At 48.1% G+C, this 19,293-nt stretch overlaps 2 protein-coding genes across 7 annotated transcripts in view; one reads left to right on the top strand and one right to left on the bottom strand.

Annotated features, from left to right (window-relative positions):
• The first annotated feature begins 439 nt into the window (after positions 1 to 439).
• LOC138814917 (glycerophosphodiester phosphodiesterase 1) lies at positions 440 to 13,261 on the top strand. 3 transcript variants are annotated; one of them, XM_070004031.1, is made up of 6 exons: positions 440 to 846; positions 5,115 to 5,290; positions 7,756 to 7,861; positions 9,804 to 9,896; positions 10,772 to 10,983; positions 12,650 to 13,261. In XM_070004031.1, the coding sequence occupies exons 1-6, from the start codon at positions 586 to 588 to the stop codon at positions 12,795 to 12,797; spliced, it is 996 nt and encodes a 331-aa protein (XP_069860132.1). In that variant the 5' UTR covers positions 440 to 585; the 3' UTR covers positions 12,798 to 13,261. The 3 variants fall into 3 exon arrangements, with proteins under 3 accessions (XP_069860132.1, XP_069860134.1, XP_069860133.1); XM_070004033.1 differs by having other exon boundaries at positions 762 to 846; positions 5,119 to 5,290; XM_070004032.1 differs by lacking the exon at positions 440 to 846 and adding an exon at positions 1,242 to 1,347.
• Positions 13,262 to 14,903: 1,642 nt separating this feature from the next.
• LOC138814916 (transmembrane channel-like protein 5) overlaps positions 14,904 to 19,293 on the bottom strand; it is a 41,064-nt gene continuing 36,674 nt past the window's right edge. For 3 of the 4 annotated variants that reach the window (XM_070004027.1, XM_070004028.1, XM_070004030.1), the window contains 5 exons: positions 18,890 to 19,063; positions 17,630 to 17,708; positions 16,530 to 16,670; positions 15,994 to 16,036; positions 14,904 to 15,394 (listed from right to left, as the gene is read on the bottom strand). In XM_070004027.1, the coding sequence (XP_069860128.1) occupies positions 15,348 to 15,394; positions 15,994 to 16,036; positions 16,530 to 16,670; positions 17,630 to 17,708; positions 18,890 to 19,063 (484 nt within the window). In that variant the 3' untranslated portion in view covers positions 14,904 to 15,347. The remainder of the gene's footprint in view (positions 15,395 to 15,993; positions 16,037 to 16,529; positions 16,671 to 17,629; positions 17,709 to 18,889; positions 19,064 to 19,293) is intronic. The other variant, XM_070004029.1, reaches the window with a different exon arrangement.

Raw genomic sequence — 19,293 nt, 5'->3', positions numbered from 1 at the left:
GTAAGACTAAAATGTGCATTCAGTATTTGCCTGTAGGGTACTCAAGGGCCCAAGTGCTGGGTCAATATTTGCTGCCGGGCTAATTGGGTTAGCAGCACACACATAGGAATGCAAATCTCCCTAGAACAAACACCAAAGTGGATCTTGTTCAAAGGATAAACAAGCTAAGCACTCAGCCTCTTTCCTCCGTTCCTTGACTTTAGCTTCCGGGGAGGGCAGACTCCAGAGTCACTAAGATACCCTCCGGCCTTTGACCCCAAGTCCGCTCGCTCGAGGACGTGAAGTCTTGACCCGGGATCACCCAAAGTGTCTTTTGGAACCTGAGCCTGGGGCTTAGGCCCGCCCCCGTTGCCATGGCAGAGTCTCCGCCCCCTGTCAGCGCCGGCGATCCTGGCTTCTGATTGGCTATCCAGGCCGCTTCCCTCTCCGGATGGGGCCGCCGGCGCCATTGTGCGGCGCTGGTCCCCGCGGAGGGAGCCGGCTACGGCCGAGTCCCCGGACGCGGCCCCCCGTCGCTTTGTGGCTGTGTGGTTGCGGGAGCCCGGCGGGTCCGGGACTCCGGTCCGTGCCGGTGCGGGCGCCGGCATGTGGCTGTGGGAGGACCAGGGGGGCCTCCTGGGTCCCTTCTCCTTCCTGCTGGTGCTGCTGCTGCTGCTGACCCGCAGCCCCTTCAATGCCTGTCTCTTCACCGGCAGCCTCTACGTCCTGCTGCGCTTCTTCAGCTTCGAACCCGTGCCCTCCCGCCGGGTGCTGCAGGTCCTCAAGCCCCGCGACCGGGTCTGCGCCATCGCCCACCGCGGCGGCAGCCACGACGCCCCCGAGAACACGCTGGCGGCCATTCGGCAGGTGAGCGCATCCTCCCCGCCCCCCTCGCCCGCTCCTCCCCGGCCCGCCCGGGGCCTCTGCCGCCCCGATGCCCCCGGCCCACCGCACACACGCACACCCCCGGCCCGGCCGCCCAGCGTGACCCGCGGCTGTCCCGGCTCGTCCTCCCGGAGCAGCGCCCAGCGGCGGCCCCGACCCCTCACCTCCCCGGCTAGGAACCTCCGGGACTGCAGGCATGGATAGAATGCAGCGGTTATTTATATAAGCTGCCACGTGCCGGGGCCTGAGCCAGGACCACGGGGGTGGGACGGGGAGGGAAATCCCTGCTTCCATCATAGTGGGGGTAGGGGGGTGAGCGAGGAGACACCTCGTAAACAAAGGAGATGCCCGGAGAGAAGAAGCGATGGGGTGAGGAGGTGAAAGATGGGGAGCCCCTGGAGTTCGACTCTTGGGGGGGGTCTCCAAGAAATCCTCCCTAAGGAGTGATCGTTTCAGTTGAGAACCAGAATTATAATGAGCCAGGTGTGTTTGGGGCCGTGGGAAAAGTGATAAAGGGAGCGTGCGTGGCAAGGGCAAAGGTCCTGAGGGTAGGAATGGTGTGGGCGCCTGGCAGGAACCAAAGAAGCCAAGGGAGGCCTGACTTCAAGGTAACAGCAGAGCCCAGTGTGTCGGATGGAGTAGGACATGGGTCAGGTCCAACAAGGCCTTGGTGGTCAGTAAATGGGTTTATACTAAATGGACCAAATAGGTGGATCGTCTTAGAAAGTGGCCTTGTGTGTCCTCTGAATTATTTGGAACATCGGTTTATCATCATTCTCCTCAGACTCATAGGTTTCACACTCACTACCCTGGCAGCCAGCCTTGAGACCAATTACCCCTTTTCTACAAGGCACTGCTAAGAATCTTGGCAGGCTTCCTCTCTCTCTCTCTTATCCACACTCCCAGTCCTTTTAGCTTTAGGGTCATCCCTCCCATCCCTAGGATCTCACATGCCCATGTTTTTGTCCTGAGACTTTCCACTTTAATCTTCTCTACCTCTGCTTTCCTTGGAACTAGGGGCAAGACAGTGTTAGGCATAGGATTACAGGCATGAGCCACCAGGCTGAACCTTACCTTTATCTATAAATTGCCTTAAAAGCTGGCTCTGGGTTGAGCCTTCGGTATTGCTAAGTACTGCCAGAGGGTGCAGTGGTTTGGCAAGAGTATGTTTTGTGGTTGTTGTTGGTGATTTTGTGTGTGTGTGTGTGTGTGTGTGTGTGTGCTGGCCCTGGGGCTTGAACTCAGGACCTGGGCACTGTCCCTGAGCTTCTTTTGCTCAAGGCTAGTGCTCTACCACTTGAGCCAGAGTTTCACTTCCAGCTTTGGGGGTTGTTTATTGGCAACAAGAGTTTCATGGACTTTCCTGCCCAGGCTGGCTTCAAACTACAATCCTCAGATCTCAGCCTCCTGAGTAATTAGGATTACAGATGTGAGCTACTGGTGCCCAGTGTAAGGGTATGTTGAACAGAACTCATACTGCATTCTAGAGGAAGTGTCTATGTGAAATACACCCACTGTTTCCTGTCCTGTTGTGTCCTGAATTACAGCTAAATACCATGCATGTTTGCATACTTACAATGTTTGTAGCATAATTATCACCTTGCTAAAGCCACTTCTGGTCAGTAGAGGAAGTAGGATGTGGTGATTCAGCTTATTAGGACCTTAGGTCACAGGCCACAAACTTTTTAGTTATGACAGTATTGAGCTGCACAATACAACAGAAGACAAGGCTATATTCTCCCTCTTCCCATAGAAAGCCAAGATCCTGTGGCTCACACCGATAGTCCTAGCTAGCTACTCAGGACGCTGAGATCTGTATGATCAACGTTTGAAGCCAGCCCCAGACAGAAAAGTCTGTGAGACTCTTATCTCCCATTTACCAGCCAAACACTGTGTGGGAGGTATAACTCAAGTGATAGAGCACTCACCAAATGAGCAAGACCAGCAAGCATTAGGCCCTGAGTTCAATCTCTGGTGGCAGGGAACAAACAAACACCCATAGTTGAACTTTACACCAAGGAATATAACAGCTGTGTTGTATTCTATATACTGAAAATATGATTGTGTATTATGTTATAAATACTTAACCCTCTAGACTTTTTAAATCAAGGTAGATGTAAGTATTATTATGACTTTCATTGGTCCTTTTGCTCAACCTAGGCAGGTACCAAGCTTGGTAATTGATATCTGTCATTTCATTTCTTTTTTTTTTTTAATTTATTTTTTTTGTGTGTGTGAACATACTGTACAGAGGGGTTACAATTACATGGGCAGGATAATGTGTACATTTCTTATCAAGCATTGCAGCCTCCTCCTTTGTTTACCCTTCTGTCATTTCATTTCTAAATCCTCACTGCAGCTTTTTTTTCCCTTCAGTATGGGCTTAAACTCGGGACCTTGAGCGCTCTCTTGCTTTGCTTATTCAGCTTCTTTGCTCACAGCATTTTTGCAATTTGGTTGGAGATGGAGTCTTCAGATTTAACTCTCTGGGCTGGCTTTGAACCTTAATCCTCCATATATCTGCCTGCTGAGTAGCTAGGATTGCAGGCATGAGCCACGGGCACCCTGGCTTATCTTGAGGATGAAACTGAAGCTAGGGTAGATAATTAACTTCACCCAGGTGACAGGCCTCGTAGTGATGGAATTGGGAGTTTATTTATTTATCTTGGTACTGGTGACTACTAGCTATTGCTCTTTCATTGTTATTATTTTCTGGGACATCTGTTAAACTGTACATATATTACACACACAAAACATATATACACCTACATACTCACAAGGGATCCTGATTTTTGTGTGTGTGATCTGGTCCTGGGGCTTAAATTCAGGGCTTGAGTGCTATCTTGGAGCTTTTATGCTCAAAGCTGGTATTTTACCACGTAAGCCACACCTCCACTCTGGCTTTTTTTGGTGGTTAATTGGAGTTAAGAGTCTCCTGGACTTTCTTGCCCAGGCTGGTTTTAAACCATGATCCTCACTCAGATCTCTTTTCTCCTGAGTAGCTAGGATGACAGGTAAGAGCCAAAGACACTCAACTATGTGTGTGTGTGTGTGTGTGTGTGTGTGTGTGTGTGTGTGTGTTCCTGTTGTTATCCTAAGAAATATTTCCCATCTTCACAAGCCTGAAAGCAGGTAGATGGTGGATCTCAGTGCAGAGTTCAGATTCTCTGTGAACTCTTCCCATTGGTTTGCTGGTTTGCTTTGCAGTGCTAGGGATGACACCAGCACTTGGGTGTCCTCTCCTTCTGCATGCAGGGCACCTGGTCCTGGGTTCTCCTTTAGATCTTCACTACCACACCTTGCTGAGCCATCAGCCAGGGCCACAGACATAGCATATAGACACCCCTGGAAACAGCGCAGTGTGTATCTTACAGAGAGCCCTATGGCTCAACCTCCAAGAGGCTGACTCATCTTGTTGATGCCAAACTAGCTTATCATCTCCAGTTGCCACTCCCAGAGTGTAGGAGCTCTCAGTGCTTCAGCCGTTCAGACTTGGCGTCCCAAGTTCCCTATGTGCCCCTTGGGGCAGACTGACCCCACCCCATGGAGAACCAGGAGATCAGGGCTGTGTCTGCCAAGAGAAGGGTACAGAATGAGTAAGAGCAGATGTCTACCCCACCAGCCCTACAGGCCTTTGTTCTTTTCTTTTCTTTTCTTTCTTTCTTTCTTTATTTAGTTAGTTAGTTAGTTATTGTTGGTTGTGGGGCTTGAACTTAAGGCCTGTGCACTGCACCCAGAGCTCAAGGCTAGTACTCTACTACTTTGAGCCACAGCTCCAGTTCCTGTTTTCTGGTGGTTAATTGGAGATAAGAGTCTCAAACTTTCCTGCCCAGGGCTGGCTTTGAACCATGATCCTCAGATCTCACTCAGCCTTCTGAGTAGGTAGGATAACAGACATGAGCCACCAGCACCTGGCTTCTTTTCTTTTCTTTTTTGTTCCAGTACTAGGGCTTGAACTCAGAGCCTGAGCCCTGTCCCTGAGCTTTCTGTGCTTAAGGCTGACATTTTACCACTTGCACAGCTCCATTTTTGGCTTCTTTTTTTTTTCTGGTTAATTGTAGATAAGACTCTCATGGACTTCCCTGCCTGGGCTGGCTTCGAGAACAATGATCCTCAGATCTCAGCCTCCTGAGTAGCTAGGATTACAAGCGTGAACTACCAGCGCCCATATGTGCAGGCCTTCTTGAGCGCCTTGCTGCGAAGGGGTGTCTGCAGCCCTTGACATTAACATTGCTGATGCTTTTGTTAAGGCAGCTAAGAATGGAGCCTCGGGCGTGGAGCTGGACATTGAGTTTACTTCCGATGGGATTCCTGTCTTAATGCACGATAACACAGTGGACAGGACCACGGATGGTTCTGGGCGACTGTGTGATATGACATTTGAACAAGTCAGGAAACTTAACCCTGCCGCAAATCACAGACTCAGGTAAGTAACCCGTGGTCCTTTACAGAGATCTCGGAACCTCTGGAGAGGAATACCCTGAGACACTGGAACCTTCTAATTAAACCTTCTGCTCCAGGAGACTCGTTTTGTTTTGAATTGTATACAGGTTTCCCAAGTGATGAACAGGCACCAGGAACAACAAAAATACAGCATATGTATTTTTAGTCTTTCCCACTGAGGCCAAATATGGCCTCAGAATTATTCTCATGATAATTGGGTTATGCTGTCATTTTGATCATGCTTCCTACTTGGTCTTGAGTTAAGTCTTTGAACTTGGGCTGGGAAGGTGGCTCAGTGGTAGAGCACTTGCCTTGTATGCTCGAGGCCCTGGGTTCGATTCCTCAGCACCACATAAGAAAAAAGTTGGAAGTGGCGCTGTGGCTCAAGTGGTAGAGTGCTAGCCTTGAGCTGGAGAGCTGAGGGACAGCGCCCAGGCCCAGAGTTCAGGCCCCACGACCGGACCCAAAAAAAAAAAAAAAAACTCTTTGAACTTTTCTGGAATTATCTGTAAGAGCAAGATTTATCTAGCTCTGTTTGGCTATCACTGGTGTTAAAATAAGAAGCCAGGACTAGAATCTTGACATCCCATTTTTCACTTCAAAGAAATGTCTGCTACTCTGTGCTGTTTCCTGTTTGCGTGATGTCTCTCAACCCTGCAAAGCTGAAAGTTCTTTTAGATGTTGAGTTCAATGCCCTCCTGGTATAAAGTATTTTCCAAAAGGTGAATGTGTGTGTGTATGTATGTGTGTGTGTGAGAGAGAGAAAAAAAGAGAGAGAGGGAGAGACAGAGCGAGCACGAGTCCTATAGGACTTCTCCACAAGAAGAGAGTTCTGTGATCTAACCAAGCATTTTACTCTGAATGTTCTAGAAGATAAATTGTCCACATCAATTCTGACCCTTAACTTAGGACATCTCAAACTTATACACCAATGGACCCTCCTATCCCCATACAGCTTGGAACTGGAATGCTGGGTAATGGGCTTTGGAATGTGGTGGTCCATATCCCTCTCCTCTTGGCTGCTTTGTGCAGTGGGAACTGCTCACTGTTCCATGAAGCTCATCAACTCTCTAGGCAATGACTATGGATAGTTGACCCAGCAATACAATATAGTCCTCCCTGCCCGAGGATCAGAGCTTACTTCCCTAGGATTTGAACTTAAAGGAGTTAAAAGTCGGCCAAAGGAAATATTAGGCTACACAGAACATGACAACCAGGAAACCTCAGAGGCCAGGTGCCAGGCTTGCTGCTCAGTCACCAGATGTTTACTTGCTCTGCTGGATGCTTTAATACCGAGCAGCCTTGCAGCTAAGATGCTGTGTTCCACATTCACACATAAAGAAGAAAGGCATTGGCTCAACCTCATCCCCAAATCCTGAGAAGGCACCCTATCTGTCAGTGTGTCACCTTCCCATTGTTATTGTAGCATGAGTGCCCAACAATTGGGAGGTGCACCCCACAATTGGGCCAGGCTTCATCTCCTGTGATGGAATGCCATGTGAAGTAACTGCAGTGTGTCAAGCCCATGGTGCAGGAAAATAGGCAGTGTAGGTATTCTCTCTCCAGTTACGCTCTTTGTGCTGAGATTTGCTCATCCTGACAAAGAGTCAGAGAAACTAAGAGTGGCCGTGGGCATGATCGATGGTGACCAGAGTGGCTGGAGTGAAGTTTCATTGAGAGAAAAACTGATATCTCACACATTGTAAATCTCGTGTGTGTGTGTGTGTGTGTGTGTGTGTGTGTGTGTGTGTGTGTGTGTGTGTGTGTGTGTGTGTGCGTGTGCGTGCGTGCGTGCGTGCGCGCTGCTCTTGGGGCTTGAACTCAGGTTCTGGGTGCTGTCCCTGAGCTTTTGTGCTCAAGGCTGGTGCTCAACCATTGGAGCTACACTTGAGCTTTTTTTTTTTTTTTTGGTCCAGTCATGGGGCCTGAACTCTGGGCCTGGGCGCTGTCCCTCAGCTCTTCAGCTCAAGGCTAGCACTCTACCACTTGAGCCACAGCGCCCCTTCCGGCTTTTTTCTTTTTTGCTTATGTGGTGCTGAGAAATTGAACCCAGGGCCTCAGGCATGCAAGGCAAGCGCTCTACCACTGAGCCACCTTCCCAGCCCCATACACTTGCGCTTTTTGATGGCTAATTGGAAATAAGAGTCTCAAGGACTTTCCTGTCTGGGGTGGCTTTGAACTGTGATTCTCAGATCTCAGCCTTCTGAGTAGCTAGGATTATAGGCGTGAGCCACCAGCACCTAGCAGTGGGAATGATGTTTGTTGATGCTGCTGTTCTTTGGTTGGGAACAAGTACCTCTAGCAAGAGCCTGGGGAAGCGGGGTGGAGAAGGAAGTTGGCGGAACACTTGACTTCTATTTTGAAGCAGACGTTACACACAATATCTGTTGCACTAAACTCGTCTCTTTCTCTTTTCCCTGTGCTGTGCCCTTCCTGCCTCTACTCTAGGAATGATTTCCCTAATGAAAAGATCCCCACCCTGCGGGAAGCCGTTACCGAGTGCCTCAGCCATAACCTCACCATCTTCTTTGATGTCAAAGGCCATGCAAATATGGTACATTTATCCTCTGTGCTTCACATGGGTAAAGCCACTGCTGTATGACTGCGAGTTCTTCCCACAAATAGCTGTTTTCTGTTCCTTTCTCTTCTTAAGAGACAGACAGATAGATAGATAGATACATGCATACGTACATACACAAATACAGATATAGATCTCCCCCTGTTCAGCAGCTAGCACAAAGCAGTTACAAAAGATGATTACCAAAGCAGTTCAGAGGAACTTCTGGACTAGACATCAGAAAAGGGAAGGAAGAATTGGACACAAGAGTCACTTCAGTTTTCCTGGGTACAAAAGAAAGAAACTTAACATACACGGTTGTTATGAGAATTAAATAAACAGTGTGAAGCATTAGGACAAGTGCAGGTGTTCGTTCAATAGCCAGGAAAAACTTGAGGTCCTGTAGCGCATGCTCATCCACATTAGTGAAGCAGCTGTGTTCTTCTGTTTGTTTCTTTGGTACTGGAACATGAACTCAGAGGAATTAGTCTCCTTTAGCTTCTATACCCAAGGCTGGTGCTCTGCTACTTGAGCCTCAGCTCTACTTCCAGCTTTTTGGTGGTTAATGGGAGATAAGAGTCTCACACAGGGGCTGGGAAGTTGGCTCAGTGGTAGAGCGCTTGTCTTGCATGCCTGAGGCCCTGGGTTCAATTCCTCAGCACCACATAAGCAAAAAGAAAAAAAAAAAAAAAGAGTCTCACAAAGTGTCCTCCCCCAGGCTGGCTTCAAGATCCTTAGATCTCAGCCTCCTAAGTAGTTAGGATTACAGGTATGAGCTACAGTGCCTGGCTCTGGGTTCTTTTTTATCCAGGAGGAATGCATCTTGTTGCTTACAATGTTTTGGGTGTGTGTCACATTCTATTTTTTTTCTTGGTCAGTCGTGGGTCTTGAACTCTGGGCCTGGGCATTGTCCCTCAGCTCTTCAGCTCAAGGCTAGCACTCTACCACTTGAGCCACAGTGCCACTTCTGGCTTTTTCTGCTTATGTGGTGCTAAGGAATCAAACCCAGGGCCTCATGCATGCAAGGCAAGCACTCTACCACTGAGCCACCTTCCCAGCCCCTTGTGCCACATTCTAGAAACTAGTGGTATCTAGGAATTAGGACACACACAGTGTTTGCTTGACTGTGGTATTCACTGCTTTTGGTGTCAGTGTTCACTAGGGGTCCATAATGTTAGCATTTAAAATGTTGTCATTTCGAGGCTGAGAATGTGGCTTACTGGTAGAGTGTTGCCTAACATGCATGAAGTCCTGAGTTTGACTCTTCAGAACCACATACACAGAAGAAGCCAGAAATGGCACTGTGATTCAAGTGGTAGACTGTTAGCCTTGAGCAAAGAAGCTCAGGGATAGTACCCTGGCCCTGAGTTCAAGCCCCAGGCCTGACAAAATAAATAAATAAATAAAGTCATTTCTTTCTCATTTCTTAGCAGCTGAACTGCTACAAAAAGGGATTTTTGTTTTATTGGGAGAAGTCAGGAGGAGCTCCCTTCTCAATTGCTTTCACCCCAGCTTCTCCCATCATATTGGTGATGGTTTGTGGGTCCTCTCAGCCCTTGGGCCCAGCATATCTTCCTGCCCTGGGCTCCCCAGAAAGGCAGGCTGTGGGTGTAAGAGAGTAGTTCATTGTGGCTAAACCGGGGGAGGGGGGGTGGGGGGGGAAAGGAGAGAAGTTTGCAACTTGCCACACCTTCCAAAGGTGTGGGGGGGGGGGGGGCGACACAGGGACATGGCCCCTGAAGAAGGGGATGAACAGTGCCCCCTGGCTGCTGGCATGAGTGGGAAATATCCCAGTGGCTATGCCCCCACCTTTCACATCACTTATGCCGTATTAGTGCACTGTTTCAATGCATCAGAAGCTTGCTTAATATAATTAATTACTGGCTGGGACTTTAATGTTTTCATAGATTTTAAATACATGAATGTCTCTGTTTTGCAGGCTACTGATGCTCTAAAGAAAATATATATGGAATTCCCACAGCTATACAATAGCAGTGTGGTCTGCTCCTTCCTGCCGGAAGTTATCTATAAGGTAAGTTCTGGATAACATGTCTGGTGTATGGCCACAGTTCCCTCACTTCTGGATTTTTGCTGGTTGGTTGGAAATAAGACTCTCAGGGACATTCCTTCCTGGGCTCGACTTGAACCTCAGTTGTCAGATCTTGGCCTCCTGAGTAGCTAGGATTACAGCCACCAGTGCCTGGCTCATTTAAAACAGATGTTAAATATTTCTCAACTAATAAGCTGGGCATAGTAATGCACAGCTGTAACCCAGGAGGCAGAGGCAGGAGGACTAAGAACTAGAGACCAGCTTGGATCATACAGCCAGACCGTGGCTCCTAAAAAAAAACTAGGCTTTCACCCGGTGCTAGTGGCTCACACCTGTAATCCCAATTACTCAGAAGGCTGAGATCTGAGGATTGAGGTTCAAAGCCAGCCCACACCTGTAATCCCAGTTACTCAGAAGGCTGAGATCTGAGAATTGAGGTTCAAAGCCAGCCCAGGCAGAAAATTCCATGAGACTCTTATCTCCAATAAACCACTCAGAAAAAGCTGGAAGTGACGCTGTGGCTCCAGTGATAGAGTGCTGTCCTTGAGCACAAAGAGGCTCAGGGACAGCTCCCAGGCCCTGAGTTCAAGTCCCAGGACTAGCCAAAACAAATACAAAAACAAAAACAAGAACCAACTAAGGTTACAGTTCTCAGCTTTTAAAATTGCCCTCTGTTAGACTGTGCAGGCAATGCCCTGCATCCATTAAATATTTTCTCAAAGGGTTTATGGTATTTCATAGACATGTTGCTGAAAGTCATGTGCCCTCATCAAAACCAGCGCATTGGCTGAATCTAAGCTGTTGAGATGTTGGAGTCTGAGCGTATGATCATTTTGTTTTTCAAAATTCTTTTGCAGATGAGACAAACAGACCGGAATGTCATAACAGCTCTAACACACAGGCCATGGAGCCTGAGCCATACAGGAGACGGGAAAGCCCGCTACGAAACATTCTGGAAGCAGTCCATGTTTGTGGTGATGGACATTTTGCTCGACTGGACCATGCACAATATCCTGTGGTACCTGTGTGGGGTTTCAGCATTCCTCATGCAGAAGGACTTTGTATCCCCGTAAGTCGGAAGGGTTTTTGTCTCTTCTGGCACACTTCCTGATGGCTGTCTGGGAGGGAGGAATTGAAGAGGTAGATAACCCCAAACGACCACTGTGCCTCTATTAGGGTGAATGATTGCTGGCCTCTTAGTGGGAAGAATTCTGTTTCTTTTTTCTTTTTGTCGGTTGTGGGGCTTGAACACTGTTCCTGAGCTCTTCAGCTCAAGGCTAGCACTCTACCACTTGAGCCACAGTGCCTGGCTTCATTTTACTATTTCTAAATAGATTCATGAGAGAGAGAGAGAGAGAGAGAGAGAGAGAGAGAGAGAGAGAGAGAGAGAGAGAGAGAGAGAGAGGAGAGAGAGAGAGAGATTGACTTTTATTTTTGGTGTTGGTACTGGTACTGGGGCTTGAACTCACAGCCTCAGGTTCTTTCTTGTTTTTTGTTTTTTTTTGCTGGTGCGGGCTTGAACTCAAGGCCTGGCATCTGTCCCTGAGCCTCTCTGCTCAAAGCTAATACTCTACCACTTGAGCCACAGCACCATTTCTAGTTTTTTCTGAGTAGTTTATTGGAGATGAGAGAGAGTCTCATGGACTTTCTACCCAGCCTGGCTTTGAACTGAAATCCTCAGATCTTAGCTTCCTGAGTTGCTAGTCTTACAGGTGTGAGCTACCAGTGCCCAGCTTTCACTAGATATTTTTTCTTTGTGCATTTTATTATTGTAGAAGTGATATACAGAGGTGTTAGTTATATAAGTTAGGTAATGAGTGTGTGTGTGTGTGTGTGTGTGTGTGTGTGTGTGTGTGTGTGTGTGTATTGGTTGGTTGTGGGGATTGAACTCTGGGCTTGGGCTCTGTCCCTGTGCTCTTAAGCTCAAGGCAAGCGCTCTACACGTGAGTCACAGCACCACTTCTGGTTTTCTAGTGATTTATTGGAGATAAGAGTCTCACGGTCCATGGGACTCTTATTTCCCATAAACTACCAGGAAACCAGAAATAGAGTTGTGGCTCAAAATGGTAGAGCACTCGCCTTGAGTGGAAAAGCTCACAGACAGCACTCAGACCCTGAGTTCAAGTCCCACAACCAACAAAACAACCACCACCACCACCACCACAAACCATAAAAACCTTCTCATTCCCCTACTAGCACCCAAATTTCAGCCGACTATAGTTGTACATTTCCTATGATTTCAAGCATGCATGATTCCCATAGCCTTTGGTTGCTGCCTACAGTGTTGAGTCCTGCATGAGGAGGTTGGAGATTGAGAAAGACACAAAGCCTTGGTCTCAGCCCTTACGAAGGTGCTAATTGAATAGAAATTCAGCAAATGTGGAAAATTACAGCTGAGCCAGATGCATAGGAGGCGGGCTGGGGTGCCCAGACCATGCCATCTGCCCTAGTCCAGGAAGAAGGGAAAGATCCCCAATGAAGTGGATTAACATGACCACAAAAAGTTCTGTTGGCTCTCAGACATGGAAGGGCTCCGTCATCTCCAGAGGAGGAGGGGGAGATATAGGTGAGAAGAGGTAGTGATGGGCAGGGTGAGGACAGTCATTATGGGGACAGGATGGGGCCATGGGGCCAGCTGGGTTGGGGCATGTTCCATTCCACTGCAGTGAAGGCTCAATGACCACCACACTGGGCAACCATGCTTCTAACAGAATGGAGTTCTCTTCTCTCCCCAGGGACTACTTGAAGAAATGGTCAGCCAAAGGAGTCCAGGTGGTCGGCTGGACTGTGAATACCTTTAACGAGAAGAGTTACTACGAATCCTATCTGGGCGCCAGCTACATCACAGACAGTATGATAGAAGACTGTGCACCCCAGTTCTAGAATTCTCCCTGGGACAGGGAAACTCAAGGGTCAGAAACTGCCTCTTGGCCTCAAACAGGGATAGCAAAATGTCCCCCTGAGTGCTGGCCCAAGCCCTCGTGATCGGGCGGGCGTACACAAGCACTTAGTAATTGCATTTTTACCTGAACACACCAAAACCCAGGATGGCCACCATGCCCCATGGAATGCCTAAGTTCAGCACTTGTTGATCTTGAGAATCTGGGTCTGAGAAAAGGCACGACAGATCCTGCCCGACCCAGTGAGGCGCCGCCGGCCCAGCGAGGGTGGGCACGAGGCGAGTCTGCAAACGCAGACGCATGAGACCTGCATGAGTATTTGGAGTTGACCTTTTAAAGCTTGCCATACTTAAGTCACTTACTTATTTCAAATGTTTGTTCTCAGCTGTTAACTAGGTACTGTAGATATCAAACTTGTGACCATACTAATAAAATCATTAAAAGGGACCCGAGAGGAAAACGGTATGCCAAGCCTTGCATCCTGCAGTGGGAGGAATTTGAGGAAGCTGATGTGTGCCACAGCTGGATGTAAACGTGCAAACCAGCAGGGGGCAGAGTTGCACTTCTGCCGAGTTCTGATGTCAATACACGCTCTGGTGCTTGTGTACTTACACACAGCATTCTCTTTATTGATGACTGAGAGGCTCATTGCAGAGTTAAAGCTAGGTGTATGTATTGTGAGGTTCAAATCCAGGCAGATGTGCCCAGGGTCACGCTCTTCGCCATTCACCATGGTTCTGCTCTTTTCTCCCATGAACATGTAAGGGTTATTGTGAACTTAAATCACAAGATTTAAATTGAACTTGCATTGCTTTTAAATGTTGAAGCTGCCTCCTAGCTTACCTAGCTCTGTTACAGGCCCCTCACTTAGTCAAGACTTTGGGTCTTTCTCATACACATAGCCTTCCCAATTCCACACAGCTCTCACAGCCTCAAAGAAATGGCTGCTTCTGCTGGGTGCTGGTGGCTCAGGCCTGTAATCCAAGGTACTCAAGAGGCTGAGATCTGAGGATCCCAGTTCAAAGCCAGCCCAGGCAGGAAAGTTCTCATGAGGCTCTTCCTTCCAATTAAACACTCTGGCTTGAAGTGGTAGAGTGCTAGTCTTAAGCAAAAGAGCTGAGGGACAGCGCCCAGGCCCTGAGTTCAAGCCCTATGACTGACAAAAAATAAAGGAGAGCCAGGCACCGGTGGCTCACACCTTTAATCCTAGTTACCCAGGAGGCTGAGATCTGAGGATCACGGTTCAGAGCCAGCTCGGGCAGGAATGTCTGTGAGACTCTTACCTCCAATAAAACCACTAGAAAACCAGAAGTGGCATTGTGGCTCAAGCAGTAGAGCGCGTGCCTTGAGCTGAAGAGCTGAGGGACAGTGCCCAGGCCCAGAGTTCAAGCCCTACGACCGACCAAAAAAAAAAAAAAAAAAAGAGGAAAGAAATGGTCACTTGAAGGCTGAGATCCTGCAAACTCCAAAGGGACACTCCTCTTCCTATCCTTAACACTACAAGAGCCCTCTAGCTTCTAGCCACTATCAGAAAGTACTGGGGTTTGGTTAAGTGCCTCTTAAAACCTCCCCTGTTGAAAGCTTGGTCCCCAGTTTGTGGCATGATTAGCAAGTAGTGGAACTTTTGAGAGGGAGCTGGGCGCCAGTAGCTCACACCTGTAATCCTAGTTACTCAGGATTGTGGTTTGAAGCCAGACTCTTTATCTCTAATTAACCACCAAAAAGCTGAAAATGGAGCTGTGGCTCAAGTGGTAGAGTGCTAGCCCTGAGCACAAAGTCAGGGATAGCACCCAGTTCTGAGTTCAAGCTTCAGGATTAGCACCCTCCCCACCCCCCCAAAAAAAAAGTGTCTAGAGGAGCCTTCAGTGTTAAGAACACTCAGTGAGTCTTTTGGCAAACACCTCAGGAGCAAAGATTTCCCTGCTCCCTGGTACCCCCAAACCTCCCCTACCTTGGTCCAACCCCTAAAATTTTTTAGCTCAATATATACCAGAGTTTAGAGACAAGACCTCTGATGGTATGTCAGCTTTGGATAACCTGGGAATGCGTTTAGCTCCAAATCACAAATACAAGGGTGACAATTGCAGTGCTTTACATAGTTGATTAATTACATAGTTGATCATATTTTTATTCATTCTGGACCCCTTAGCACAGGTTTCAAAACCTCTGCCAGCTCTGGGAGGGAGAGATTCCTAAGGATCAGTGATTCAGGCATAACATTTACAGATAAGATGTATGGTTCTCTGCTGACCTCTTCCCAGGTGTGTGAATGAGTTAATTTCAATATCACAACAGTCTTTATTGGAAAACCCTAAGTATTTTTTTTTTCTGTCTTGAAAAAAAATCAGCAATCCAGATTTGAAAAATAGCAGCATACAGCCCCATTTTACTTGGCCATTTGCACTGTGGGTTCTTGTTCCCTCTCGGCGTGGCATCCTCTCTGGGAAGGTCCTCCAGGCCCTTGCTCTGGTGTCATGGAAGAAACTCCATTTTTGTCGTTTTAACTGGCTCGGTCTACCAGCCACAGTAGTCATCAGGCTCTTGGGTTCTCCTCTTGAACGGATCGCCTGAATCTCAGGTCTGGATTCGACACAGGAAGTTAATTGAAGATGAAGAGAAATTCATTGAGAGCCACCCAGCCCCATGTCCACAATGAACACACTTCAGTGCCTCTAGAAGATTCCACAAGCTGTTCATGCCTTTCTTGCTTGGGTTCCCCTTTAGTTTCTGTAATCCTCTCTCCGAACTCCCTTATAATCTACCCACAGCAGAGTCATGTGACTCCGATCTGACCCCAAAATAGTGCTGTGCATTATAAAACATAGTGGCTGGTTTGTGATGGCCACCTCATTCCATCAGCCCCGATGATACACTGAGACCTCTGGGTCTTGCTCTTTCCCACTAGATAGAACCTGAGAGAAGATGGAAGAGATTGGCAAAGCAGCTGTGTAATCGTTAGGAAGGGCCTGTTAGTGAAAGGAGCAGAAGTCAGAAAGAAGGCTCTGACATCATGAGACTGCTGTAGGCCAGGCCTAAAGCAAGCCCAACTCCTGGATTTCTACCCCAGCCAGTTTGGGTCAGTTTACAATGAACAAATCCATACAGGCGCGATTCCAGCCTCCTCCATGGGCCGCATCGCTGGGATACATGTCCTACAGTGTGTCTGTGTTGTTACTCACCAGGCGCAGAATCACGCTCTTCCCGATACAAAGGGTCCTGTTGCTGCCAAAAAGGGGGAAAAGTGTTATTACATCACTTGGGAGAGGAATATAGCCCCTGGGTCTCATTGTGTCATTGACATGATTTGTGCCCCCCCCCTTAGTATTTTATAATTATTTATGTTTAATGACAGTCCTGGGCTTGAACTCGGAGCCCGAGTGCTATCCCTGAACTCATTTGCTCAAGGCTGGTGCTCTACCACTTGAACCACAGCTCCACTCCCAGCTTTTTTTTGGGGGGGGGGTGGTTCATTGAAGATAAGAGTCTCATGGACTTTCCTGCGATTGTCAGATCTCAGTCTCCTGAGTAGCTAGAGATGACAGGTGTGAGCCACCAGTGCCTGGCATCATTTTTTAAGTAATAATAAAAATAAACACACCTAGATGCTTGAACATAGAAAGCCATGTGCCCTTGTGTAATCTCCCCGACCTCCATCTGCCCAGGACAGGTCTTGGTCTCTGTTGGCTGGGGCCCTTTTGACAGAAGGCCAGTTTACCTGGTAGGGGTCAGCAGCGGCAGACCTCACCTCCTGCTCCACCTCCCTCCTTTCTAAGACAAGTGAGCTGGGGTTTGCTCTCTTCTCCGCATCCTGCAGCTTCATCAACTTTTCTATCAGGAACATCTTGTCTTTACCCTCCTGCCAAAAAGGAAGACATGGGGACTGGATGATGGTGCTGGGTTTAGAAACTATCGGTGAAAAGGAAGGATCCAGAAACTGAATAGACATGGCTGCCATCTTGTCTTCTAATGAACAGAAATGTATTTCACAGCAAAGCTAATGGCAACCTGCCCACAAAGGCTTCCTGCCTTGTGTCGTGAAGTGATTCCTCCAGCCCTATCTCGAAATCAGCCCTGTCCATGTCCCATTTACCAAAGTTATCTGTGTTGGTGGAGATCTGAGATTCAAAACTAGACAGAGTAACAAGAAAGCTACCTTCTCCTGGGAGGGTATGGAGCAATTATACCTGTGTGTTGAGGTAGGGGACCCCGGCTATCAGCTATTTGTCTGGGGCAGATCAGGCATGGTCAACCCATTTCCAGGCTTCAATTTTTCTGCTTATGTGGTACTGAAGAATCGAGCCCATGCTAGTGCATGCTAGGCAAGCACTCTACCACTAAGCTACATTCCCAACCCTCCTCCTTAAACTTGTACCTGCTAATTTTAACATCTACCAGTGGATTTTTTTTTTTGGGGGGGGGAAGTCCAGGGGATTTGAACTCAAAGCCTCAAAGTTTATGCAGCAGGTGCTCTACCACCTGAACCATACCTCCACCCCTTTCTTCTTTTTTTTTTCCATTAGCTTTCTTATAGGGTCTCCTGTTCACATCTTGGCCAGGCTGAACCATGATTCTCCTGCTTAGGCTTTTGTTTTGTTTTGTTTGGCAAAACTCAGTGGTCAATGTTTGAAAAGAGTTGCTGTTGCATCTGCTTGGGATCTTTGGGAGACAATAGCTCTGTGGGAGACCTTCAAGCAAGCAGGCCTGTGGTGAAAGACCTCAAGTTCTCCTCCGATTACCCAACACTGCCCAAGATCTTCCTAAGAATTGCCCAAAGCCCTTGCATTCTGGGTTGCTTCCAGGAACAACGGGACTCACGTTAATGATCTGTTCGTGAAGCAGTCTGATCATAATCTTCCTTCCCTCTGTAATCTGCCAGTAAAGATATGTGATGATTCTGGAGGAAGAGACAGAACCACAGACACGCTGGTCAGGGCTTTGAGACTCCAAATCTCAGTGGGGCAAAAGAGTCAGCACATTTGCTCACAAGTGAGTTTCATTTGGTTGTTTTTTTTTTTCTTGTTTTTTGTTCAGGTCCTAGGGCTTGAACTCAAGGCCTTGGGCACTGTCCCTGAGCTTTTCTGCTCAAGGCTAGCATGGGATTTCCAAGCCTGGCTTCCACTTGGTTCTTCCCTAACCCATAGTAAAGAAGGAACACATTCCTGAGTTTGAGGCATCTCAACACATGATTGAATGTGTGGAGGGGTCCTGACAACCTGGCCTGACCTCACCGACAGTGAGTCAGATGCACATCCTGGGACTTGCCACTTGCATCAGCAGTGGGTGGAGCCTTGGGAGATGGAGCCCTTAGCTTGTGAGGTCTGAGGCTAACTCCAGGTCCAGTTAAGTTGTAGGCCATGCTGCTTGTGGCAAGGAGCATTGCCTGTAGACCCAGTAAATGCAAAGTCTAGACAGCTCAGAACAAAGCTCTGGGCAGGTCACTGTTGGTGGTGGGTGTGTAGGGGTGGGAGTGTAATCAATGAAAGCAAAAAGGTTGGGGTTGTGGTTGGAGTGGTAGAATGCCTGTTTAGCCAATGCAAGGCCCCAAGTTCAAGTCTTAGAGTGGCCAGGGGAAAAAAAAAGAGATTAAACAAATTATTTAAAATTTAAAAAAAAACACACAACTTATTCAGCCAGGTGCTAGTGGCTCATGCCTGTCATCCTAGCTACTCAGGAGTCTGAGATCTGAGGATTGCAGTTTGAAGCCAGCCCCAGCAACTGGCAGGAGAGTCTATGAGATTCTTCTCTCCAATTAAGCACCAAAACCCACCAAACTAATTAAAAAAAAAAACACAAAAACTGGAAATGGAGCTGTGGCTCAAGTGGTAAGGCTCTATCCTTGAGAGGAAAAGAAAAAAGCAAAGTTTAGGGACAGAACCCCAGGCCCTGAGTTCAAGCCCCAGGACTGGCACAAACAAACAACCTTATCTATTGAAGAGTAGAGTCAGGACCACCCTGAGCCCAGAGCTATGCTGTGGCTCTTGGCTTTCCAACCCTAAGCTATCTTCATCTGGTTACCATGTAGGGTTCCCTTAGAGCTCCCCCCACTAGCCCAAGGTTCCCAGAAGCCCAGCTTACAGCACAATGAGAGTGAGGATGAAGAAGAAGTGCACCCGGCCGATGAGATTCCGATAGATCCACACAACCCACTGGTAGCCGGGCGTCCTGCTCAGGGTGTCAATCCAGCTGTAGATGGCCTCGATGAAGGAGGACAGCCCTCGAAAGGGGCCACAGTCAGCTGAAGGCCGCAACCTGGGAAAAACAAGGGGTGGGAAAGGCCACTGGAATAGAGGACCTGGAAACAACTCTTTTTTGGGGTCAGTCCTGGGGTCAAGGCCTGGGCACTGTCCCTAAGCGTTTTGCATTTTTCTTTTTTGCTCAAGGCTAGCAGTCTATCACTTGAGCCACAGCGCCACTTGCTGGCGGCTTCTGCTTATGTGGTGCTGAGGAATCGAACCCAGGGCCTCATGCATGCAAGGCAA

Source organism: Dipodomys merriami, unplaced genomic scaffold (assembly GCF_024711535.1).
Source record: "Dipodomys merriami isolate MVZ:Mamm:240054 unplaced genomic scaffold, mDipMer1.0.p SCAF_62, whole genome shotgun sequence".
NCBI classification, from domain to species: Eukaryota; Metazoa; Chordata; class Mammalia; order Rodentia; family Heteromyidae; genus Dipodomys; species Dipodomys merriami.
Note: the sequence above shows the minus strand (reverse complement) of the source record. Positions and strands in the feature narration are given on the sequence as shown.